This window comes from Opisthorchis viverrini (genome assembly GCF_000715545.1).
Source record: "Opisthorchis viverrini unplaced genomic scaffold opera_v5_630, whole genome shotgun sequence".
Classification (NCBI taxonomy): domain Eukaryota; kingdom Metazoa; phylum Platyhelminthes; class Trematoda; order Opisthorchiida; family Opisthorchiidae; genus Opisthorchis; species Opisthorchis viverrini.
The window spans coordinates 90,058-116,211 of NW_008752298.1; the positions used below are offsets into that span (position 1 = coordinate 90,058).

General features: G+C 46.5%; 2 protein-coding genes across 2 annotated transcripts in view; one reads left to right on the forward strand and one right to left on the reverse strand.

Moving 5' to 3' along the window:
- T265_11894 (hypothetical protein) overlaps positions 1-18,886 on the forward strand; it is a gene marked incomplete at both ends in the record, with an annotated part of 27,610 nt that extends 8,724 nt beyond the window's left edge. The window contains 2 exons of the mRNA XM_009178711.1: positions 3,661-3,859; positions 18,834-18,886. Coding sequence (XP_009176975.1) covers positions 3,661-3,859; positions 18,834-18,886 — 252 coding nt within the window. The remainder of the gene's footprint in view (positions 1-3,660; positions 3,860-18,833) is intronic.
- Positions 18,887-20,479: 1,593 nt separating this feature from the next.
- Positions 20,480-25,228, reverse strand: T265_11895 (hypothetical protein; the record flags this gene model as incomplete). The annotated part of the gene is made up of 3 exons (XM_009178712.1): positions 20,480-20,888; positions 23,214-23,460; positions 25,208-25,228. 3 exons carry the CDS (start codon positions 25,226-25,228, stop codon positions 20,653-20,655), a joined length of 504 nt encoding a protein of 167 aa, XP_009176976.1.
- Between the last annotated feature and the right edge of the window lie 926 nt (positions 25,229-26,154).

A 26,154-nucleotide genomic window follows, 5' to 3' on the forward strand; every position in this document is an offset into this window, starting at 1 on the left:
TCAAACCGCTCATGTATTTGCCGCTGGTGCATTAAGCATCAAGGCCAATCGCGTTTTACTCACTCCTAGCCGAATCTGAACAATGTAGTGAAGAGACTAGTTCTTACCGTGATGTGGCGGTTTGTGTACTTTGGAGACCCATTAAGCTATACTGGGGAGTGTCCGCACGACACTCACAGAGTCTCTCATACCAGGTTGGTCCATGAGTAGAGGTCTGACGAACACAGTCTCCTGGCCCTCCAGGTTGGTGGTTGGAACATGTGGCGACTTGTTCCGTAGAAATGGTCATGCATTTGCATCTCCCCGCCAAACACCGCTGCCTTGCGGTTAGGCTTTTGAGCCAAAGGCTTTGGTTGAGGACCCTAATCGTCTCCTGTCTAGGTGTGGGCGCCCTAGCGGCCCTCGTACATCCATGACATGCACAACTAACAATTCCATGAGTGAAATGCAGAAAGCTAAGAGTTTGCGAAAACCGCAAGATAATCGCCCGGTAATGGATTTGAGGAGGGTGGCTACACCTACCTACGCGATCTTACAATGTAAATGATCCCTATGCTGGACACGAGGTGCAACACATGATTTACTCTAAACTGCAAATGTCTGAGGGAACTAGACCGGTCATTCTGAAGGCTATTGGCATTCTCACATTCGATGGCTAGCGTTGTCAATCAAGCTAATGCGCCCGAATAAAGGAAAGCATTCAACTGTGTGGCACCATTCCGTTAAGTAGGTGTCATTGCGCCCGAAGAAAACACACGGACTGATTTCGTAGATGTTACGACAATTTGGTTATGGGGTGGGGGAGGGGGAGATGGCGTAAACCTTTGGCCAGCTTAAGCTATCTATTCACTTCAGGTTTGAACTGCTTTTCCGATGACGCATCTCCACTAATGACCGCACCCTGTCACGCGGCAGGTCAACCGATCTAGAACCGTCCTGTACACGCTTTCTGTTCTGTTAACGCTGGGATGTTTGGCAAATTCCTTCCTGCAATGCTACTGTTATGTCAACCGTGATTAGAATCCTTTGAATGATTTCGGATGTCCCTGGTTTATTATGGAATGAGAGCAGTCCCAATCCATTCCCTGTTGGGCTTCGCCCTTCGTAAATGATGCCTAATCAAACTAGCTGAATTCCCGTTATCGTGAACTCTGTTCTTCAATTTGGCTCGCCATCCGGTCAACTGCTTCTGTGCTTAGTCGACGAAGCGATACTGGCCTATACGTTTTTGGGTGGGCTGACGGATAGTTTCGAATCCCCGCAGTGTCAGTTCACTTCTGGCACGCTGGTTTTTGGTTTCTCACCAACCTTACTTGTCATGCAGTCTACGAACCGTTGCGTTCCCGAAGTTGAGCCCAATTTTCGTTTGTGAAAGCGAGGTCGAACTGCCCTCTACCGACCGGTATTGATTTTAACGTCACCACGATGTTGGAACAATCGTTTCTTCTTGTCAACATCTCAGTACTTCCTGCAGATAATCTAATACGTCATTAGTTTGAACAGATTTCTTCCATTCGATTATTTGTCGATCACATGAGACACCTATGGTGTCAGGATAGTTTATCCCTGAATCTGAAGGGACGTGTGTATCAAGCTACAGTACGGGCTGTGAGACTTGGCGGGAACCGTGAATCAATACCGAAAAACCTGAAGGTGTTAATGCCTGAATGAACACTAATTGTTCAAGCTGAATAACAGTTTTAACGAACGAGACGGCAGCAAAGTGCTGGAATGTAGTCAGAGTAGCAAGTCACATTTGAGGTTGCTCAACCTAGGACCTGGTTTGTACCAGTCAGGAGTACTATTGAATACAGAACTCACGGAACTGGAGAGTAGTCATTGAATTAAACTGGTTGAGCGCTACCTAAGTTTGACTGGCTCACAAATTATGAGCAGTCAGATTGATTCGTTGATTTTATTGGCGATCTCGGCGCGTTGTTGATAACCGAGCTATTCAGCCTTGATTCGAACCCAACCCCAGTGTCGCGATTGCTCCTAAGCTTGTCTAGGCTTGGATAATCTGGCAGTATCTCAGCCCTCGTGCTTCTTTCAGGTGGCTTGGCATCTAGACACCGCGAGGGTGTTACAGCTGACCAATTTTATTCGATCGTCGCCTCATAACGCAGGGAGAACGGCTTTGATTGTGTTCCGCTCCGTCCGTCGTTTCGGGTCGATTTCGCCCGAATTTTCTTCGCTGCATTTTTTCAACGTACTTGTCCTGTTTGCGTGTAACACCACTAGTATGACAACACTAAACTGACAAACTAGGTATTTCATGAGCCACAGATTTCTGGTGTTTCTCATTAGCTTTCTCATATCAGTCAGCATTCTTTTGTCCATTCATTACTACCAGTTGTCATGGGATGTTACGCACACATTCTCTTAAGGGTCGCTTGTACCAGGCTACAGTAAGGGCGGGGCGAGACGGCCCAAGTGGTTAGAGCGCGAATTGACTGACCGGACGGAAGCCATGGTTCGAACCCGACTTCTGCCTCTCGATTTCCCCTGTCTAGGCTTGGGCAACCTGACAGTATCCCAGCCCTCGTGCAACCTTCGGGTAGCATGGCAGTTAGGCACCGAAAGGATGCCACAGCTGAACGACAGTAAGGGCTGTATTGTCATATGGTCACAAAACATGACTTCTTCTGACAGATGATTTGAGGCGTCTTCAGGTTTTTTGATCACCAGTGCCTCAGATGTGTTGCTAGTGTCTGTTGGCCTCAACGAATTCGTAACGAGACAATTAGAAATCGGTTATTCGGTTGTGCAACAAGTACCTCAATCGTGGAAAACATCCAAGCACCATCAACTACGGTGGATCGGGCAATATATGACTTGGCAGAATGGTGTGAATGGTACGAAGAGTTTGGGCGTTTTGGGTGCAGTACGCATTCCAAGGTGGGGTCCTCATGACCTCCCCCCCTTGCGCTTGGCTGGAGACACTGCAAGAAATGGTTGCTGATCGGTGTTAATGGCGTTCGTGTTGTCAGTCTTTTCCAGATTGCCTGACTGTGCGCTAGAAGGTGTAGGCACCTCAGAATGCTTGCGACAGGCCACCTCCAAGTCCGCTCCCTCTCCCACCCTTTTCATCGTTAACGGTTGAAATATAATTAGATAAACCTTGTGGCTGTATGGTAGTGAGACATCAATGTCAACATTGATGATGACACGTGAACCTTGGTATTGCAGGATCATTCTGATGTAACCATTTGACAAGTGCATACTGTGTCCCCGATATGATAAGATTGCGGGCAAAACATTCTAGGGACAGTCGATTTATACACGTGCCTTCACATAGCGACACAGGTGCGCTTGACAGTTCGAATGGGGTTGTGGGAGCCGTTTGTACTTTGTTGATATTGTGATGCGATTCAATGGAGAGGTGTCTTGGTGGAAGCGTTTGGATGGAGTCACTGTATGCCGAGAAGCACTGCCCAGCTGTTTTATCCTCGTTGGGAATCACCGGCAGTGCGCGTCTCACCTCACCGGTGCAGAATACTGTTGCAGCCGGGACGACTTTGTCTACACTCGACGATTGAAAGCTTTCCGAACTGAACCTCACAACCAGCCGTCAGTTTTACCACCACGTATTCGCTCATATGCACTTTTTATTTTAAAAGATCCATTTTAACCGCAACATCTTGCGTCCTATTTTTGTAGGCACGTGAAAAACTGGCCAACGAATTGGGCGTCCCACTGCGGGTTGTGCAGGTATGGTTCCAAAACCAGCGTGCTCGGGACAGACGAGCTTCAGTACAGAACTGGTCCAATGATATGACCGCCGAATCTGATTGGAGACACGCTTCTCTGTCACAAACAAGCCCTGGTCGATCTCCGCAGCATTGTTCCGTGGAACCTGGTGAGTGGTTGTTGGTGTGTAACGGTTGATACTACTGATGAAGCATGCGAGTAGTATGTTTTTTCATAAATCCAATTAATAACTCCGCAGCGAAGGCCATCTTCCTTTCATCTGTAGCTCGGTTGCGTTAACCGGCCGTTGATCGAATGACAGTTGGTCTTTTCGCCGGTCGAACTTGTTCACTAGCTCGCATCACCATACTTCACTGATCAGGAAAGCGAGTTCAAAATCTCGTTCTGACCATTGGTCTATTTCACTGCGTCTGTAGCTTCCCGGTCAGTTCCACTTGTTAATATGTTCGGTGTGACTGTTTTCTGGTCACTGCCAGATGAACCACTCCCGCCGTTTGTGGAGGTCGTTAGGCTATTTCGTTGGTAAACCTGGTGCATTCTGTCCGTGATTTTACTCATCCTCGGATAGGCGAAGGTAGATCTAGTTTGTCTGATGTAGAAAGTCTTGGTGCATTCGTGTGATTATGTAAAAAATTTTGGAAGTTGTCATATTGATTCGAGTGGCGTGGAGCCAGATATTGGACAGTGGGTGCTTCGAAGATCCACACCATACAGGCATACATTGGCCCATTAAAATCCAACTCCAGTGGTCCAACAACACATTGATGCACATCCCGAATGGCTCCTACAACCTCTCTGCTTTCGATCCGGTGGTGATTGGTCAACGATCTTCATCATTATCATCATTAGCATCAAGAGCATGACACCAGAGTTCAACATCCATGCCTCACTGCCGTACAACCATGATTTATTTGAAAGCCTTATTGTAGAGAAAAGAGTAAAGGTGGACAGGGATGGACTTAGTTCTAGCTTACCACAATCATTCCGAGGTGCCTACACCTCCAGACATTCACTCAGGCAATCTGGATAGAAACTGACAACAAGAACGCCACTGACATCGGTTGGTAGCCATATCTTGTAGTGTCTCCAACCAGGCACAGTGAGGATCACGCGGTCCCCATCCTGGAAGGCGAGTAGCACCGACAGCACCCAAGCGTTTCATGATCTCCTTCATACCCCTCTACGAGTTGAGGAGTTGGCCACCTCTCTGCTTCCGCTACTGTGAGTTGGGCATGGAAAACAGCACTCTCTTCGGCAAACGATGGTTCGGCATACGCAACACATGTCCCAACCAACGCAGTTTCTGGTGCTGGACACATTCTTCAATGGAAGTACCCGTTGCACAACCGAAAGAGCGCTTTCTCACTGCCTCGTTACGAATACGCCGACACGAGCTATGGCTCTTAGACAACGATTGTCGAACACCTGAAGACATCTGAACAATCAATCAGGACTATCACAACAGAGAAGCCAGTTGTGCCACACGAATGTTGCCAACGAGTAGAGTCAGGGTTGATAAGTCTGTCGAAGAGTTTTCAGCAACATTGTGAGTAGTTTCCTGTATGAAAATATACTGCGATATCTCGAATGTCGTGCAAACTGGAACATAAGGCGGCCTTTGTGCAGCACATTCAGTTGAAGCATAGCATAAACGATGGATTCAGTTGAGTCTTCCGTGAAGACCGAATTGATTTGCAAACGAGTGTATTTGTCGAAAACAGCCTGTTCACATTAATCAAGGCCCGTTGCTAGGCAACCATGTGACAATTACTTAGCTCTATAATGGAAACCGAAGCTGAAGCGGATTCGTTTATCTTTTGTTGTTATGCAATCGCTTTGGAATAAGGGTAATCAAGTAGGAGCTGCTAACTCGGTTCCCGCAAGCCGATAACTGTCATTGGCTAGTCTGACGATTTCGGATCAGATTGGCACACGAGTCAGACAACTCTACCCTCAGATATGATTGCCTCGGCCCCAACTTGACTCGAGATGGACAGATGGACCACGTTGATGAAATGGCAATCCGGAACCGGTGCCGTTTGATTGCTTTGGGCGTTATCGATCTTTCAAAATGTGCTTGGTTTCAAACACTTCCTTTGGGAGTCAAATCCGGGCACGTTAAAGTCTATTTTCCACATGATGTCGTTCAAAAACTGCGTTATCATTGTGGTTTGGCTCGCTTATATGGGCTGTATTTTCCCACAAAGACAAGAACCGACAAGGCGTTCCCTCGGGGATCCACCAGGGACCTCACGTTTTACTCGGTCATATCTCCCCATGTTTTTTCATGTTTTTTTTCATTCTGATCTACTAGCTAGGTGACAACTGTGTTGTTACGATCATCGGTCTCAATGGGAAGTCTTGGTGCTTTCTCTGTGTATCTTTTGGTTTCCTCCTAATGACTGCCGTATTGGCTAGTTGACGATTTCGGATCAGATTGGCACACGAGTCAGACAACTCTACCCTCAGATATGATTGCCTCGGCCCCAACTTGACTCGAGATGGACAGATGGACCACGTTGATGAAATGGCAATCCGGAACCGGTGCCGTTTGATTGCTTTGGGCGTTATCGATCTTTCAAAATGTGCTTGGTTTCAAACACTTCCTTTGGGAGTCAAATCCGGGCACGTTAAAGTCTATTTTCCACATGATGTCGTTCAAAAACTGCGTTATCATCGTGGTTTGGCTCGCTTATATGGGCTGTATTTTCCCACAAAGACAAGAATCGACAAGGCGTGCAAACGTTTTCCTAGGCGTTCCCTCGGGGATCCACCAGGGACCTCACGTTTTACTCGATCATATCTCCCCATGTTTTTTCATGTTTTTTTTCATTCTGATCTACTAGCTAGGTGACAACTGTGTTGTTACGATCATCGGTCTCAATGGGAAGTCTTGGTGCTTTCTCTGTGTATCTTTTGGTTTCCTCCTAATGACTGCCGTCGTGTTGTATTTAGAGCAGGACTCTTCTCGGGCAGCGCTCTCACCGAGTTACTCACTGTGAATGTGGCCGCAGTTATTGTCAGTGTTAGCGTAACGTGACCGTGCGTGCGTGCGTGCGTGTCTTTTCCTCTGATCGGTGGGAAGCGGTCGACTCACCGATGACTAATCAGCTGATCCGACTGATCGATAAAACAACGAAGATTTGCGCGCATCCAAGTTAAATCGACGTCGGCGTGTGTGTGTGCCACTCAGCAAAACAAATCACGGCTGGCAGGTGATGATATACCTGCTACGATTGTGCGTGGTTAAGACTGCGTAAACTTTAGAGCACCAGGTTTGCAATCACCCCTGAAAGTATTGATCATCGTTGATCCGGTGCTGTTTCGCGGGTTCCGGTAGCCAATTGGTTGCCCATGTGTAAACCTTGTCTCGTTGGAACAGCCCTGATCTGTTGTGTTGATTCCGCGTCAAATGAGCCCTAATATCACCGGTAGTAACGGTAGCACAACCAGACCGTTTTGCTCTTTCAGAGCGTTGTAGTGCAAAGAATCACCTAGAATGCTCGGTCAAACAATCTGGGTTCCAAATGAAATCGAACGCACCCCTGAAATCCATTCGTTGGTGATACCCGTGAATGATACTGCGCCAAGGCAATAAACCATAGCACACTAACCATGCGTTCCTCGTCAAATCGAGCGCATGCACTTTCCTCTGCCACTTCCTTTTGTGACCTTGCGATTGGAAACCACGGTTTTTGGAAGCGTTTAAGAGTGATTCAGCCACGAAGGTTAGTGTTTGTGTGTGTACTATCTTGGCACAACACCTTGCTACGCCTTTCTGTTTGAGGTCAGGCCGTAGCAAGACGATAACCCGGAGTCTGTCCATCCATACTGTCTCGACCGACTTGAGACATTCATGGAACTGATTGGATGAACGAAAGTATGCAAACGAAGTTTGTTTTCTGTAACTGGTACGTCACAAATCTAGTTGTGACACGTGCCTCAGTTGACTGAAATTCTGCAAATAAGTTAGTCCAGTCATGAAGAGACTAGACCTTACCGTGGTGTGACGATTTGCGCACCTCAGCGATCCATTGAGCTAAACTGGGGAGTGTCCCTNCACAGAGTCTCTCATACCAGGTTGGTCAAGCACAGTCTCCTGGCTCTCCAGGTTGGGGATTGGAACATGTGGCGAATTGTTCCGTAGAAATAGTAATGCACTTGCATTTCTCGCCAGAGACCATTGCCTTGTGGTTAGGCTTTTGAGCCAAAGGCTTTGGTTTAGGACCCTAATCGTCCTCCTGTCTAGGTGTGGGCGCCCTGGTAGTATCCCAGCCCTCGTACAACCATGACATTCACGACTAACAATACTCTCATGCCACATCGGCCGTCGCGTGGTGCCATCAGCCGGGTCGCCTTAATTGCTGCATACAGCAGGGCGGGTAAGCGAAAACAAGCTACTGCTGACGCCTCCCTTCTTTCTCTTTCACACACTTTTTCTTCCCCCTCTCCCCACCCCATTAATAACTCTCTCCTTGTAGGCCCAGCACTTAGGACTGATGACTCCGTTTGGCATCTTTTTTTTTACAGCAGCGAAGCATCGGTGTTGAGCGCTGATGTCATGCTGTCGATGATGATGAGGAAGGGGAGGGAATAAAGGAAGGAGGTGCCCGGTTCAGTAGGTCAGAATTGTTCGTGGGCAAGCTCAACCTCAGAAGTTGCACAAGTTCCTTTTGGGCACAAAGTTGTCATAACTGTGGTATATGATAACAAAAATGACCAACCTCACAAAAACCGAGCTTTGATGGCTATCTTCTCTCTAGGCGAGGTGGCTCAAGTGATCAGAGCGCGAATTTACTGACCGGAAGGTCCGTGGTTCGAACCCGAGTGCTGTCTCGACTTCTCAGGTCTAGGCTTGGGCAACCTGGCAGTGTCCCAGCCCTCGTGCTTCCTTCGGGTGGCATTAGAGCTAGGCACCAGAAGGGTGTTACAACTGAACGATCTTCTCTCGTGGCATGAGGCTAGGCACCAGAAGGGTGTTACAACTGAACGATCTTCTCTCTAGTCTTCTGAAAGCCGCAGTCATTGGTTCTGTGAATAAGGATGTGAACTGAGCTCAGTTGTCTGCAAACCCTGGAGCTCGGTTGATGGATTCGGCGTTTGAACCCTTTATATGCTGAATACCACTCGACCTAAAGCTGTCGTCACCTTGCCATGGCGGTCTCGCTTCTGTGTTGCAATGATCCTCCGAGTTATAGTGACAATCGGATGAGTTCTGGTGGACTGGCTGGAGATGAGATTATCTCTCCAAGCGAGAAGGCCAGGACTGCTTTCGCCATGGAACTCTGTTGTTTCTTCCTACCTGTATACTAATTTTAGGCTTCCGGAAAATTGTCGATTGAGTTAAGAACCCGTGTGGATTGTCACCACTGATGTGGCTGCGTGGTCGTTCATCGGTCGGGATGAATCACCGAAACCGTTTCGATCAGGTGCATCACCACGACTGCGATCCACGTGGCAGACTCGTAACTACCCGCATATGTTTGGTAGTTGAACCACGACAGCCGTGATAGTTGGTTGGCCTGAATGTTCATGGACCGGTTGGCTCACTGGTTAAGATTTGAAGCTGCTGACCGGAAGTTTCCTGGTTCGAAGCCGACTTCTGTATTTTAGCTCCTCCCGCCCAGGCTTTGGCAACACAGCAGTATCTCAGCCCTAGTGCTTCGTTCTGGTGGCGGGAGGGTATGGTCGCTAGAATACTGCAACTGGACCACTTTTTCATGTAAGGAATGATATTTCACTGTGAGACAAGCTTTAGGAGTGTGCAGGCGTTGTTGACTAACTTGTGGAATTGGCAGAATCCAACTGGAGAAGATGAGTAAGTAAAATACACAGTATATGTACACTGGTCTGAGAAAAACATGCTTATGCGATTCGGCCTGAGCTGGATTCATGGCATCGGAAGACAGTCAGTTAAGTCCTATTGTTTAAGTCAATGATACGACAACATTTTTTGGTTGTTGATCTGTTCCCCTAGTTTGGACATTAACTTTTCAGCGTTTCGTCGCAAAGACGAGGATACATCATCACTGCGCACTTGTGTGGGAACACCATTGATGTTTCCTCCTTTTGGTGACGAAACGCTGGCAAGTGCCAAGCTCGGTGAACAAATCAACGCTCACCTGATCAACAACCAATAAACTCACTCAAGCTACCCATGCAAGGAAGGTCTTCGCTGTGGAGTCATTTATTAGTAAATGCCAACTGAACAGTTACATACTATTGGACAGGGAACCAAAACTCTCATATGCATCTTGTTTACAAAAACGGAATATCCATCCTCTCTTTGAACGCGTCTTCCTGAACTTTTCTAGATATTCATTGACTGTTACCCAACTCCAAGCAAATACTACAAAGCGACTCCTCAAATTCCGTAATAAATCTTGCTTTTCAAGAGATGCGAAGCAGTTTTACCAGAGAACATACCACTCACATGTCCCATCAGTAGTATCCACCGTTACACCCACAAACGGCCAACAGCATTCCTTTCACTAAAGTGGATCATTCATTGTGAGTTTCCTTCTGCTGACTTCCATGTCTGAGGATATTTCGAAATCTGGCCACTCTAGTGTTAAGGAAACAGGATGTTCGTCTCAGGTGCAAATGTTCTGATATCCATGCTCTCCCTGCAACATTACAGTAATTTCAACTGGGTAAGATGCAGTAGGTGTACGAGTCATTGGTCATTTCGATCCGAACTCAACCGAGTGATGAACGCTGCCGCATATCTCTGTCGATGCGCACTGAACGGCGTTCATTTAGGCTGAACAAAGCAGTGGGCTTTCCATCAATCCGTAACCCAGGGCGATGGAAGCTGGAGATATACACAGAAACGTCTACCCAAATCTCTTACCCAGGGAACTGGTTGATCAGGGATACATGCGCAGCGAACGGACGATCGCGCTGTTGTTCCCAATCCAGCATCCGGTATCCAGACCACCGTGTGTGAAAGCTAGGTTGTGGTTGCGAATACACATCTTTCCAGCCGCTTAGCTTCTTGTTACAGTATTCCGAACAGATTTTGACGACCAAATGAAAGCCATCGGAAATCGGGAGACGCTTCCGGTAGAATTTCCTAACAAAAAGAGTGACAATCAGCAACCATATTCACTTGAACACACCTACATGCATCTCTGAAGTTCGCCGCCTCATATGGGAATTTGGTAACTTTTTTCCACACTGTCACCGTCTTTTTTTCCGTTTTTGTCGTCATTAGGCTACAAATCTCTATTCTGTATATTCCTTGTACCAACAGTTGATGGCTTCTGAGAACCATGGAAGTCGAGCGCCACGTGTCACTGGATCCCTACCTCCGAACAGTTGTAGTCAGTTGGAATAAAAAACCAGATGCCAGGCTGTTTATGTTCGCTCCACATACACGTCGTGGCCCCGGATCTCTACCAGTCAATGCAGCCGCTTATGTATTCTCCCCCGCGTTCTCTAGCACTTTATTCGCGTGGAATCGCTTTATACTAACTCCTCTGTCAGCAACACCGCTGTTTTTTCCATTTTTAGACCTCTATTGTTGCATTTTCCCACCTTTCCCCCGTGAGTTTGCGTCCAAGATGAACCAGGTCACTATGAGAACCCCCCGCTGAATCACTGTGACAGTTTTCGTACATACTACTCTTACATGCCAGTAGTCACTCTATATATTCACTTCGAATGCCACTGTACAAAAACCCAACACAGACTTTGCTCTTCCTGTTCATACTCTATCAGGTGTGCATTTTTTCTACCTCCCCCTCTCTCGTAATCTACTCTGACCTGAGCTTACCTAAACTTACTTGTGGTTAACTGTCTGAATCAAAAACAAACTCAAAACGCTCATATTGATCTCCGCATCCACCAGCTTTCGCTTTTATCGCATTCACCTCCGTTCGTTTTGTCCAAACGCACTTCTCGCCCCCCCACACACACAATGCTCTATCTCTCCTTTTAGGACGAATTTTACTCTTGTGCATAGAGTGTTTCATGTGCAATTGTCGTAAGTAATCTTCCCTTCACAGTGTTCACTACACATCCTACTCGTTATCTTTATTTTATTTTATTTCCAAACGTGTTTGTGCATGTAAAATTACCACGGCAGTACTCTGTTGCTCTCTTGTTTCCTACCGGTGTTTGTTGCTCTTACACGGGGGTTGGTTCTGGTATTGGCTGAATCGCGTTCATGACCACTACCTACTTCGCGAGATGGCTCAAGTGGTTAGAGGGCGAATTTACTGACCGGAAGGTCCGTGGTTCGAACTCGACCTCTGCCTCTCGACTTCCCTTATATAGGCTTGAGCAACTCAGCAGTATCCCAGCCCTCGTGCTTCCTTCAGCTAGGCACCAGAAGGGTGTTACAGGTGGACGATTTTTTTCGCCCCTCTTAGGGGTCCACCAGGTAGGTCTAGTCCCCATGTTTCCGTCAATTCTATGGTTTAGTGGAACACCAAAATGGACGCGTTAATAAGCCTACTCGTTCTATTCCTCTGCGATATCTCGAATATCGTACCGACTAAAAAATGAGGTGCAGCACATTCAGTCACTTAAAAACATCAGAAACGACAGACTCAGCTGGGTTCCAGGTGAGTATCCCGCAAAACCAAATTGGTTGGTAAATGAGTGCATTTCACCAGCTTCGTGCAATTTGGGTTGATGGAAACACGGGGACTGCGCCTACCCGATGATCCTCAAGAAGGACGAAACCGGTCGAATAATCTCCAGCAAACTTTTGGGTAGTGTATTCCTTCCATAGTTACTCTGTTACTTATCCCGTACTCTTCTACGTCTGCTGTCTGCGGTTCAAGTTCTTTCGAACTCTCCGATTGGTCATCTTGAATTCTGATCAACTCGTAAGGAACACATTCTATGATCAGGTAAAAAAAGTATTAGTTCTTTGTAAATTCAATAAAGTCGAATGTATTCTGACACGAGGGGGGACTAGTTTTAACCTCGAGGTGGTCGAAACTGAATGAAACCAAGCTTAATCACTGACGTCTTGATGTTACTCTACGCTTGTGTTATCCAGGATAAAGAGATTTTATTTGATGACGCCGTGGTATGACCGATAAAAATTTACCTGTAATAAACTTTTGTAGAAAGATCAAACTCGCTTGACATCGTGAGTTGTGTGCAGCGGAATTCCGGGGAAGAATAGCCCAAACTGCATTCGCCATGACGTGATCATGGTGAACTTACCCCATTACACAAGCCATGGGACAGTGTAGCTGTCCAGTTCATTAGACAGCATCGAGAATGCACACTGGAAGTAGTTGGTAGGATTCATCTCAGCTTTTGAGTGTTTTTTACCCGGTGGTTAGAACACGAATTTTTAGACCGGAAGGTCCGTGGTTCGAACCCGACCTCTGCATCTCGCATAGGCTTGGGAAACCTGGCAGTATCCCAGTCCTGGTGCTTCCTTCGGGTGTCATGGCAACTAGACACCAAAAGCGTGCTGCAAACAAACGAACTGTTTTATGGGTTTCTAGTTATCATGCCAACCGGTGCTCCAAATTTTTGTGAAAGATTTTCTCGTCCGCTTTGCAGACTGTGCACTTTGCTCATCAATCCGTAGTCTCCGGGATCCGGACAAGGAGATTCAGACGAGAAAACTGGAAGATCACTCTCCATGTGTATCACAGACCATCATCCAGGCTTCCACAAGATTGCGACGTATCTAGCGACCCCCATTGGGACGATTTACCAAAACCCAAGTTTTCTTTGAACGCCTGGAGGCCTTCAGGTCATTTCCGCAAAAAAATCGGTTTCATTTGTTTTCGATTCGCAATATTTAACCTGTTTAAGGCTGTTTGTACATGATTCCACCAGAACGGCAACCAGCACCGAATGTTGCTCTTTTGGACACCCGATTCGGGCACTGCGCAGCCCCCGGGATCTTTTGCCAGTCTGCTGTTCTGGGTCACCCTCTGTCTGTCTCATCTTTATGCTTGTTGACCGGTCACCCCACTCCATCCCCGTCGCTTAGGAAACATCATCTACGGATTTCTTGAGGTATCAGTCCGCTGTATTAGTCAATTATCTGCAGTTGCGCTGGCTTTGGAAACAAGACGTCTGTTTTTTTACCTCGTAATCATGCATGTTGATGGGCGACCGTGTCGGGATTCCAAAATGGATGAAACTAACCAGAATTCTCAGCAAGCTGATATTTTCTTCCCGTTTAGCTTATTTGGGACAAGCATTTTGAGGTTACGATAAAAAGATGAACTGATCAAACCTGATCTAGCGTGAATTGTCGGAAATCAATTTTTACGGAAACGATTATGATGGACTGGTATCCGTCTGTAGATTCGCCCATCACATCGAACTTTGTCGATGGACACACGCTCATCATGGATAGTACCGTACACGGTTGGCGTCGAGCCATATGTACATCCAACTGAACTCTCTGCAGCCGATGCAAACTCGAGCGAATGAGACGGCCGTTAGGCAACGCATCTGGTGGCCCATATCTGCCAACTCAAGTGGTGACGACTGAAAGTTCGTGATACGGTACATTTTAACGTTAGTCAGGTAGCGCACAACATTCATAGGGCGCATGTTGGTGCATATTATTACGATTAATTGTTACCAGGTTTGTAAAACGAAAGTCAGAGTCACTTCTTGCATCATGGTAATTTTAACGCTAAAGAATGTTATTTTCAGACAAAAGTATTGAACAGATATGTTGTGACTTGGTGAACGGCCGTACAACTATGAATCGGTCCCTCGGCTTCCTACTTCACCCACCATGGCATACCAAAAGGCACGGTAGCTTCAGACAGCCCTTTGTGGAGACAACGGAAGATTATTGCAACTGTATTTATAAGGTAATCACAGAGTGTTCCACAGGGTCGTGCCAAAATTTCCGTGAGGGATTGAGAAGCGTCGACCTAAAAATGCTCGAACTAGATTGGTTAGCATTCTGACCAATCAGGCCATGCCTGATTGCCCGCACGTGACATCCATTCAAATGACGTGATATTCGGTTATAGGGGGCGGCTGGCCTCCGCACAAGATACAGAATTGAAAGGATTCAAATAACTGGAATATAATATAAGACATACTGTTCATCATTACAACGGAAAGTTAAATTTGACATCCCAGTGAATGAAACCGCTATAACATCGTTACTTTCCGATACAACTGCAAACTTTCATTAGACGTTGTCTGTACGAAACTCTGCGGCGCATTTTTGAGTGGCCCTGAAAGATCTACGCTTTACGCGTAAGGTGTAGAAACGTCTTCGTTTTCATGTAGTGACCATTTAACTGCCGTACTTAAGCCATTCGGCCCACTAGTACCCGGAATGTTGTCTCAACTTTTGATAATAACATGCACCACACCACGGTACAGGCTATATCAATGTATGGCTGCGAGGCGTTGCTTAGGATCTGCATGATTTTAGAGTCTTCTCGGGTTTCACAGCTTTATCTTCATCAGGGAATGGCATCAGAACTGAAGTGATTAAACCTAGGTCGTTGATGGATGCTACGCCCGTCATGTCAGCAGCGCACTGCGTTAGGCTAGCCGTGGTAATCCGAGCAGATGTTACACTAGCAGATTCATTATATACCCAGATGTCATACTGGAACTAAGAGTCCCGTGATTCGACAGTTTCAAACATACAGAAAAACGAAAAGTGTTTGTACTACACGCACGCATGTTCCGGAGATTCGGGTTTCCGAGTCACGCCTAAACTGTCATATTTCTCCGTGTTTCTGTTTCTTTCTATGCTCAATTGTTCATTAGGGTAGGTGCTTCAAGCACACAGAATCAGATGATGGCTTGGATAGCTCGATACACTTTGAATTTGAAATGTTTATCAATTGACGGGAAATCGAGTGTGGCTTCACTGACTAAAGCGAATTCTTGGACCACCTGCTACATGAAATTTATCACGTTATTCACGCCAACGTTAAATTTCTTTGAAACGTCCATCGGTTGTGCGAGTCCAATGTAAGACCGAGTAGGCCGTAACGTAGCCATGGTAACCCAAGGTCAGCAACATAACACCGTCCCAGATAATCGCCGAAATTGCGTCATTTCATGGGGATTAGGTTCAGTTTATTGCTGATGTGTCGTACATTGTCCACTGTAAGAAAATGCCAGTTTCAGTAAACCGAGAAAACTACTGAAATCTTAAAAGTACTGCAAACCCCACAAGACTAAGTAGAGCTAAGTAGTATTTACGCGTTCATGTGCACCGGTCCAGCTGTTCTTCTAAACTTTCAGGCTCAAGTTTGCAGAGAGTTTTCAATCTAATGGAAGATTTTTGTTGGCAGGGAGCTCCTACAACTGAAGCATTTAGTCGGTAGACATGTGAAATTATTCGATAAACAAAGGTTCGCAACTATCAGTGTAATGGTGATACTACTGGTGGGGGAGGCATGTGAGTAGTATGTTTTCTTGTAAATTCGCTTGAAAAGGGAGATCTACTGCGTATTCGTGGATTCGCTTTGTAGAATTTGCTTGGAATTGAGCAACACTCAATGACTATCCAGGAAAGCTCAGGAAGACGCATTCAAGAGAAGGTGGATGTTGTTTTTGTAATTAAGATGCATTTGGGAGTTTTGCTTTCCTGTCCAATAGTTTGTAACTGTTCAGTTGGCATTTTCTAATAAATAACTCCGCAGCGAACGCCTTCTTCCTTTTCATCAGCCTCATGAAATTCGTTCCACTTTACCCCTGTAAAACCCGGCCCATTCAGGACGGAGACTTTTGATCACCGGTATCTGAGAAGTATTCTCAAAGTAATTCTGGAATACCTTTCATCCAGTTAAAACAGCCCGTCGTCGATACTTTCATCGCTTGATTTGAGGAACCAATAAGACAACTTCGATATCGACGAACTGGGCGTGTTCGTCGTTGCTCAAGTACGGCCGTCATCAGAGCAATGAGGTCGAAATCGTTCAATGCCATGCTACCCACAGGAAGCATGAAGGCTTGAGGAACCCTCAGGTTTCCCAAGCTTAGACAGGTGAAGTCAATGTGCCGAGGTTGAGTTCGATCTGCGGACATTTGGTTTGTAAATTCACTCGTTAGCTAATGAGCTAGCTCGGGCTCAAAACAGTTGTCACTCCCGCTCCAAGAATAGTGTTGGTGATGAGATAATCCCCTGAAAAGCTAGTCATGTCCACTTTTAAACCTCTGTCTGTCTATGACCCACACCACTAAGAACAGCACTGAAGCGACGACGATGCCGCCGACCATGGCTCCTTGCCGGTTGCAAGACAACCGCGTCGTCCAAGAAACTGGCTTTTAGCAACACAAAAGACAGTCTAAGTAAAGTAAGCGAAGTATGCAAACGAGTGCAATCGTCGAAATCAGTCCAATTCGGGTTCAAGTAGAACATAGAACAAGTAGAACTCGAGGACTACGCCTACCTGATGAGCTCCAAGAAGGGCGTCGTGGGCTGTCGAACGGATTTTCGCAACCTTAATGAGTAGTTATTACGATCATACAAGTAAAACCCACTTCATCTCTTTCTAATACACTGCCCAGAGTGACACTTCTGATAGGTTCAGGAAAGTAACAATAACAGAGTCGATAAAAGCGATCATATGCTTAAAGTTATGACCCAGTTCTAACCACCAAGTGAACAGTTTTCATGGTGCAAGCCACACCACCCCTGGGTAGTTATTCCATCCACTAGAACAAATTCCATGGTCCTAAAGCTTTCCGAAACAGTTCGCAGACCGGAGCTAAGATTTTCAATGCACCTATTCCTTTAGAATGGCAAGGAAATGTTGGTCATCCGTGTGCTTGTCGCATTGTCTTCGATAGTTTCATCTCTCAGTAAGATGCATTTATCGGAAAGCAAGGACTTCAAACGTGAGCAGTACCCCCTGGGACCTCATTAGTACTTTGTGTTACTTTTCATAGGCAGAATGCACTATATATCTCCAGTGGTGAACATAACAAAGTCTGCAAAGTGAGATCTACGGGACCTCTTGACTCAGTTTGATTAAGGAGAATTACCATAGGTATTGTTTGTTGCCAACTGAGTAACCGGTGTCCAGCCAATCGCTTTGATGGATGTGTCCAACAGACGCTTGACAGCGGAAAACCTGCGCCAATTCCAGGCCGTCTACTTGTTGCGTGCGGCCCAATGGAGACGGTATGAACTTGCTGCTAACTTTAAGGTCACTCACATCTACACAAGTGGTGCATACGGTTGGGTGGCTGGTGTGATTAAGCGCAGACTTTGATTCAAAGATCTTGGATAGTTGAGTGAGGGTAGATACGTAGATATCATCACCATAGACAGAAACCTGCTCCCGACGACAACACTCGTAATCTTGAAAGACTTGTCGACCTTGAGGAAAATTACAGCGGTTTATTTAAAATCGATCCAAAGAAACCATTAGGTGAAATCGGTGCAGCTCATTCGGTTGCACAATATCACAACCAGTAAAATTCCACGTAGGCACCACCTTATTTGGTAAACTAGTGTTTGCGACAGTGTAATTTTACAGGAAGCGTTCAAAAACAGGTTAGAATCCCCCTCGCAAGGCCTAAAACGGGTTTCGTCATCTTAGTTGAGACAAGTTTCACCCTATTTTATCGACTTCATTACTCGAGGGCTCCTGTGTAAGAAGCAGCACGCTGTACTGGGCTTTCGGATCGATCCGGTAACCAAAAACCTACAATCAGTTAAGTCCATCAAGCATTCGAGTAGCTGTCTGCAGAAAGTCGGAAGTAGAACTGCACATCTGCATCTTCTTTTGCTGAGCCTCTTGCAAATATGTCTCTGGTTCTAATCAGGAACTTTGTTCTGCTATGCAACCAAAATTCTGAACTTTTGCACACCAGTAAGGGCTCGCTAACCAGTATTTTGCACGCAAAAAGTTTGAAACGGTGTTCGACTGCTTTGGTATGGATCGGGTGTCGCTGGTATTAACCTGTGATTGTTCGTCTGTTTACCTTTTCTCCTATTCGTTTTTTTACGCCTCGCAGCCAGAGATCTCTCCGATGAGCAGTGACATGACGAATTGGGAAACAGTGTCGTAAACACCAAACATCTGATCCGATTAGTGCTCAGTACCAATTGCCTAACTAAAGGTGACCGCGTAGGAGAACGGACCTCAGCTACAACGGAGTCGAAAAATTCAGTATCGTGTTTTTGTTTTCTATGGCAGTTTTATCCACAGCACAGTTCAAATTCGAATGTAGCGATCGACCGCCCGATTAAGAGGAACGTGAAGAGTAAGGTACTTAAAATCGCCAGGAGAGTGAAGAACATTAACAGGCCATGTCGGATCGCACAACTTCTTGCACCAAGAGGGAAAGTGTGACGTGATCGGCACAGCAGTGTGCACTGAATTCTGAAGATTCGTATCCTACTTTGGGGGCCTTGTGGTTCGTCGCATGCTCCCTCGTGCATTATCTTTCACCTAAAAAGACATCACAAGATACCCGAAACCCTAAACCTCAGTTTTTCTGCACGAATTCAGTGTTTTGCTATCCATACGTGTGGAACGTTTCCAACAGTCACGGAAGCCACACGTAGGTGTTTCGTTTAATTTCATACTACTCGTTAGTAACTATGAATTTATGTGCAAACAGCGGGGGATGAGCGTGTTGCCTCACGGTGATCCGAAGAAATGCTTAGGAATAAGCACGGACCCGCCCATCTCCTTCCAAAAAGGGCACAGGGTATGTCCTTAGGGTGGTTTTTCCCTAATATAAGAAATCTAGAGGACTTTTACCCAGCCGTACACTAGCACGTCCCGCTTCACCTGTATTGTCGTAAAATGGTTGCTTTTCAACACAATCGTGACCAGCCATTGTGACAAACGTCTACCCTTTACGATCACGGGAGGTGGCTCCTGTGACCGGAATACTCATGTCCTCTACCCAACCTGAACAGCCAATGAGGTAGCGTGCCATCATATTTCACGTACGTTGTAGGTGAACTAGCTGGAAAAGAATGTCCTTGAATTTGGGAATTTTTAGAAGTCTTAGAGACGCTTGTTGTTGAATAGACTGCTTCAGACGATTGTATACTACTGTGAAACGGTGTAGGTCCTGTGAACGACACTCAATCACTTTCAGATGGTTTATCCTAAACGTCGCTACTGCCCTGTGAAAAATCATCTCTCTCTAGCATGACTACAGCTGATTGGCCCGTTTTTCACGTATTTCGAGCCGGGATGAGTTGATCGCCTCGTGTTCACTTAGTGACCTACCAGTCCCAACCGAGTTACAGAACCGCCATTTCAGAGTTCTATTTCCCATGGCACGACTCCCCGAACTGCCAGTAAATGTTCCGGGCGATTTATTCACATAGACTGATGGAACCAAGATCCATTGTACCATGTGTAGACAAGGCGAGTTGTAGGGGTCCCCGGGGTCCAAAACACACCTTCACCCGATGCGAAACTGTGTACGTAACCAGTCATCGAGACCATGAGATCTCGCTTCTGAAAGGCTTCCGTATGTGTGTGTGAATTCTTCATTTCAGCTCAAATGAATGGGCCGGGAACTCAATAATTACCTATTTCCATGACTAGGATATACCAGTACAACTTTGTAAAGCGGTACACGATACGAAAATGTGTATACGACTCCCGTCCATTCCGGTAACTGCGAACGGGCTTTTCGTCTCTAAGTGAGAGCCATAAAAAGATTGATATAAATTGAAGGATTCAGAAACTGTTGAGCTGCCGTGTGTTGATTCATCGCCTTCATGCTTGCAATGGAAACGCCGTACTCGTATCTGGGTGTATCCACGCCATGAGATGAGTGAAATGAACGGAAACGAGGTGCCAAAAATGATTTTATGCACGAAAAAACAGACGTGAAACCTACAAATGATCGAGAAAATGGCCAAATATGGCTCAAAGGGGAAATCAACTGTCGACTAATAATCAAACCTATGAAAAATTCAGTGGAAAATGGCGAAAAAATGGAACTGATTGCACGGTGTGGTAGAATGCTTCATTGGGTCCCGTTCACTTAGATGGTCGCACTGTTGGACGAGAAGAGCTGAGATACGGCCGTGCGAAGTGCAGCTACTGTGCTGTGAATGTCTTCGGAGGTTGTATCACGACCTACACTGAGACGAATGGCTGATCTGGATTCTTCAATGGAATATCCGCATGCGAGCAAAACGCTGGAACCTGTCTGGTCCGAATGGCATGCCGCCCCGCGGCTCGCATGAAGATTCGGACAAAGGGCCAGGATCTCGCGACCTGAGTATTAAGAGAAGCCGAAAGAGGCCAATGTAACATGGAACAGAAAAAATGGTTCAGCTGTAACGCCCTTTCGGTCCCTAGCTGCCATACCACCCGAAGGATGCACGAGGGCTGGGATACTGCCAGGTTGCCCAAGCCTAGGCAGGGAAAGTCGAGAGGCAGAGGTCGGGTTCGAACCACGGACCTTCCGGTCAGTGAATTCACGTTCTAACCACTTCATCCATCTCGCCCCAACATGGAACAAAGCACTCACTTCACCTTTGAGGACATCTGTAATTGAAAAAAAAACTGGGAAAACCACGCAGTACCCACATGCTTGATCTGCAAGGTGTGGATCGGAAGAACTGAAACAAGACGCTAAGGTTTACGAGAGTTCCAGAGGCTTGCGCAGTTTGAAAAAAGTGAAGGCCGACATTAGCGAATATACACTCATTTGCAAACTAATTTGGTTTTTTTTCGAGAGACTCACCTGGAACCCAGCTGAATCACTCGTTGATGATGTTCTCAGGCAACTGAATGTGCTACACCAGGCCGCCTCATGTTTCAGTCGCTACGATATTCGAGATATCGCGATACATGTATATCTTTGTAATGTAATGCTCATAAGGTTGCTGAAAATCCGTCGATAGCCCACGACCGGTTTCGCCTTTTTTGGGGCTCATCAGGTAGGCACAGTCCCCGGGCTTCCGTCAACCTTATGTTCTACTTGAAACCAAATTGCACGAAATCAGCGAATATACACTCATTTGCAAATTAATTTGGTTTTTTCGAGAGAATCACCTGGAACCCAGCTGAATCTCTCGTTTGTGATGAGGCCAACATGTCCAAAACTCCACAGGACGACCTGGGTCAACGAGCTTCACAAGTTTTCCAGTCACACTGTGTTAGGCGGAATTCCACACGGATCCCGGTTTACCGCTCGCACTCACGTGCCGCTACGGCCGAGAAGTCCATCCCACGCAAGATTGGCCAAGAATTCGGGACGCTTGCCGGTCCGGCATCAAAACGAGATCTGATTGGTCAACAATCTGGACCCAGCAGCCAATCATGATCCAGTATTGGCCAAATGCCGGTTGCCGATGGCGCATCCAGAATGCACCAGAATTTCCAGAATGTTATAGCCGCCTACGCTTTACATATGAAGCGCTGCACAACTGTTCCTGACTTTGTTTTGGGCGTTAATATAACTTGTGCACCTGTGGTGGTTGTTTTGACGTGAACGCTAGTTTGAGAGGCTCAGACCGAGAACTAAGCTGAGAAAAATACCCTCACTACACACTGACCGACCCAACGAATTACGCGCATGATAATGCATTCTATCACTTGACCGCACAATCAAGTCCACTTGGTTGATGACGGAACGTTCGCAAGCCAAGCTCAGTGGAGAGGTCAACAGTCCCCCTCATCCGAGAAGGGAACATTTTCGACTAAATAAGCACAATTTGAAATAAGGGCTATAATCCTACAGAACACCTCAAATGCGATCAGGAAAATACACCACCCACCAATCAATACAAGTCCCCCAATCACCACAAAAATCCTAAATCTCCTCACTACCAACAAAATACAAGTCCCGTCCCATGAACCGAATTCATTCCTGGTCTACTGTTGTGACCGTGAGGGGGCGAGAAGCGTCGAGTCAACGGTGCTCGATCCGGATTGGCTAGCATTCTGACCAGTCAGGGCATGTCTTCTTTTGGCCCGCGTCCTGCACGTGACACATCCGTCCAAATGATGTGATGTTCGGTTATTAGGGTCAGCTGGCCTCCGTATATCTACTAAAAAGATCTACACTTCTTGCTGAGCGGAAGTGAGGAGCCTAGGTTCGCGGCCATTGTGTAGTTACTAAGTCGGAAACTTGAAAGAATGGCCCAGCGGCTGCACATGATACATAAACATTGGATGTTTACTTACTTTCAGCCCGGCTCAGTGATGTAAGCCTCGTTTAAGTTATTGCCGAGGTCGAATCCTTCATGGCGAAGCTCTGATACGACATATGCTGAGCCAAATCGATTGTCCAATCGTACGGAGAGCGCAAAAAGTGCTGTTCTTTGTGATTTCATGAGTGAGGCGCAATATCGCGCACTGCGATGACCATAGGAGAAGCCTCCACAGGACATCCCCGTACTACACTCACACACGCATTGGAATGACTTAGTGAATTGAGAAACAAGTTCGGAAAGTTGGCCAAAGGATGGGAGTTGGTAAGTAAGGAGTAGGGCGATTAATTAGAAGTCTGTAACCAGTACCGTGGATTACACAGCCACGGTAGACGTTTGGGAATAGCCAGAAAAAAACCGTCACTATAGGTGTTCAACTTACTATCGAGATATGGTGGTCCACTGAACGCTAAGTTGACGGTATTTGGTAGAACTGTGAGTCTTTGTGGATCCAGGCGAGTAAAACCATTCAGATTCGAGGACAGACCGCGATGGACACCAAAGATGATGATATTTGGATGGCCAGGCACCGGAGGAAAGGCCTTACAAAGCTGTTGGATCAGCTGTTCACGCATGCAGGACATGTGACCTATGTAGGATGCCAGATTTGCCGACACCAGTTCAGCAGCCTAGTAAAATGGACAGAACAAAGAGGTGAAGTCATGGAAATAGCAACGGTACAGTGTTTTTTGGAGGGAGGTCTATCTAGCACCGGGCCAACTTGGCAGTATCGGAACGGACCCAACGAGTAGCAAGGGTGACACAAGTGTCATTCTTATCGAGTACCTAGAGGTGTAAAAATAAGAAAGCAGATTACACATCCTATACACAACTGTTTCCAGATCTGCACTTCAGAAAGAGGCGTCTCACACGAGGCTGTACAACACCTAGCGAATAACCCTCTCAAAGTTAACCGCTCTCATATGGTGAGATGACACCCCGTTTCGCAATTGCCTGTTGTACTGAGCTACACCGACCGATCCAAGCGCACAATGCCGCATAGGGTTTATGCTGAGCTACCAAACTGATCAGCTGAACGTCCTGTGGCCTGTGTAAATCCGAAGGACGATCTATAATTGTGAGGTGATGTGGGGATAGGCAGATGAAACCCAAAGCTCGCTGACAAGCGCCACTCAAAAGAGGAATCTGAGGAACACACACGTGCCGACAAGGCCGGTACTCCTCCAACCGTTGCAGATTCACCACTCTGGAATGTTCAGAGTGTTAGAGCGGAATACCTACAGGTTCGTATATCATAAAACACGGTACAGTACCACACAACAGATCTGTGATACGAAAGCAATTGGGACAAGACAACACATGCTCAAGTGCGAACACGTTCACACGTTCAGACATGAGAATTCGGATGCGTCCAACGTGCTTTCGCGGAGTAGTGATTACACGTTCGCCTCGCACGTCAGATGTCCGGGGTTCCAATCTCGTCACGGCCGTTGGATATGCACTGCTGATGAGCTCTAATAAGAGCGAAACTCGAGTTCAGTGCTTCCCCCCCCCTTGGTGTGGATTCGCACTAATAATTGAGCCAGGACAGGAGGACGACTGTTCAAAAACGAGAGTGATGTGAAACTGAACATGCAAATAAAAAAAGAATATACCAGGGGCATCCAACCAGTGGTGAGGCTTGGGCGATGGTACTTCCCCGGACTGCGGCAAGAACTGTCTACCAACCTGCTCACATGTTCTTACTTAAACACTGACAGACTGTGGTTGGACAATCTTCCTCCATTCACCGTAAATGAGGTCCAAAGCTAAGTTAATTCGTCAGAACAGACTAGAGAGGGACTCCGTTATTGTGTGCTTCATATCAAACTGAGCAATCCGCCAGCATTCCACCAAGCTTCCCACACTGCTACCACGAGAATCGATTGGGCCCGAGATTGCCCAGCGGGTCAAATCGTGAATTTACTGGTCGAACGCAACTCCTGCCTTTCGTCAGCTCCTGCCTAGGCTTAGACAATCTGGAAGAACCTCTGCCTTTTCGGATGGCACGGTAGATAATAACCGTTCAGTTGTAACCCCCTTCCGGTGCCTAGCTGCCATGCCACACGAAGGTTGCACAAGGGCTAGGATACTTGCAGGTTTCCCAAGCCTAGAGAGGGGAAATCGAGAGGCAGGGGTCGGGTTCGAATCACGGACCTTACGGTCATTAAATTCGCGCTCTAACCATTTGGGCCACCTCACCATCTTGAGCCACCACCACTTGAGCCATATTTTGATGAAAGTACAAAGTTCGAACAGGAACTCCGATTTGACTAAAGCAAATCAAAGAGTGATGATCACAAACCAGCATATCACATTTACCGCGTTTTCCACATTGCGACAAAAAGAACGTGCACCCAGGGAGCAAAAACTAACCTTTGCAAGTCCTGCAATCATTGGTGTGTTTTCGGTGCTTGATTGAAAAGAGAAAGACCAAAAATTTGGTAGAAAAACATCACCAAACAGTATGTGGATGAAAAACTTGTTCACTTATCTGAATGGAACCGACATGATATCTCCGAAAGAACCGGTTTTCATCCGTCTATACCAATTTCCTGCTGTCCATTGTTTCATGCACAAAATATTTCTGCAACTGAGTAGCTGGAACCTCAGTTCCCACTGGGCAATTTAGGTCACCAAGCTACGCCATACGCGGATAGTCTCCCCATCCTACCGCGTCACCAGTTGTTGAAACAATCGGTACGTGATTAGTAACCTCTAAATTCAAACGCCGGTAATCAATAATCTCCTGCAAAGAGGAAGTATTGTGTAAAATAGTTCATTTAAATTGGTCCGGAGCCCGGTACAGCTCAGAGATCAAGAGGCAATCTTACAGATCTGCGGTTCGAACCCAACCTGAGCACCTGGACTGTTCCTGTCTAGGCCTGGGCAGCGTGACAGTATATTGGCCCTCATGCTTCTTTCGGGTGGCATGATGTCCAGGCATCGAAAGGGTGCCACGAACGAACTATTATTCGACAGCTGTCGAAAAGTTTTCAGCAACCTTATGAGTAGTGTGTTACGTTTAAATAACGTATCACGGTATCTCCAATACCATCCGGACTGAAACATGAGGTGGCCTGGTGCAGCTTAAAATCATCATGAACGAGAAATTCAGCTGGGTTCCAGGTGAGTCTCCCGCCAAAAACAAACCGATATGCGAATGAATTTTTCGGCCATCAGTAGTATTAGTATTAGCCAAAAGTACCGGACTACTCAGCGAACACACCAGTGGAAACGAGTAAATTCCAACTGGAAAATGGTGCGCAATTTGAACTGAATCATCGGGATATTGCTATATTAGGGAAGGTCGAACAAGAATA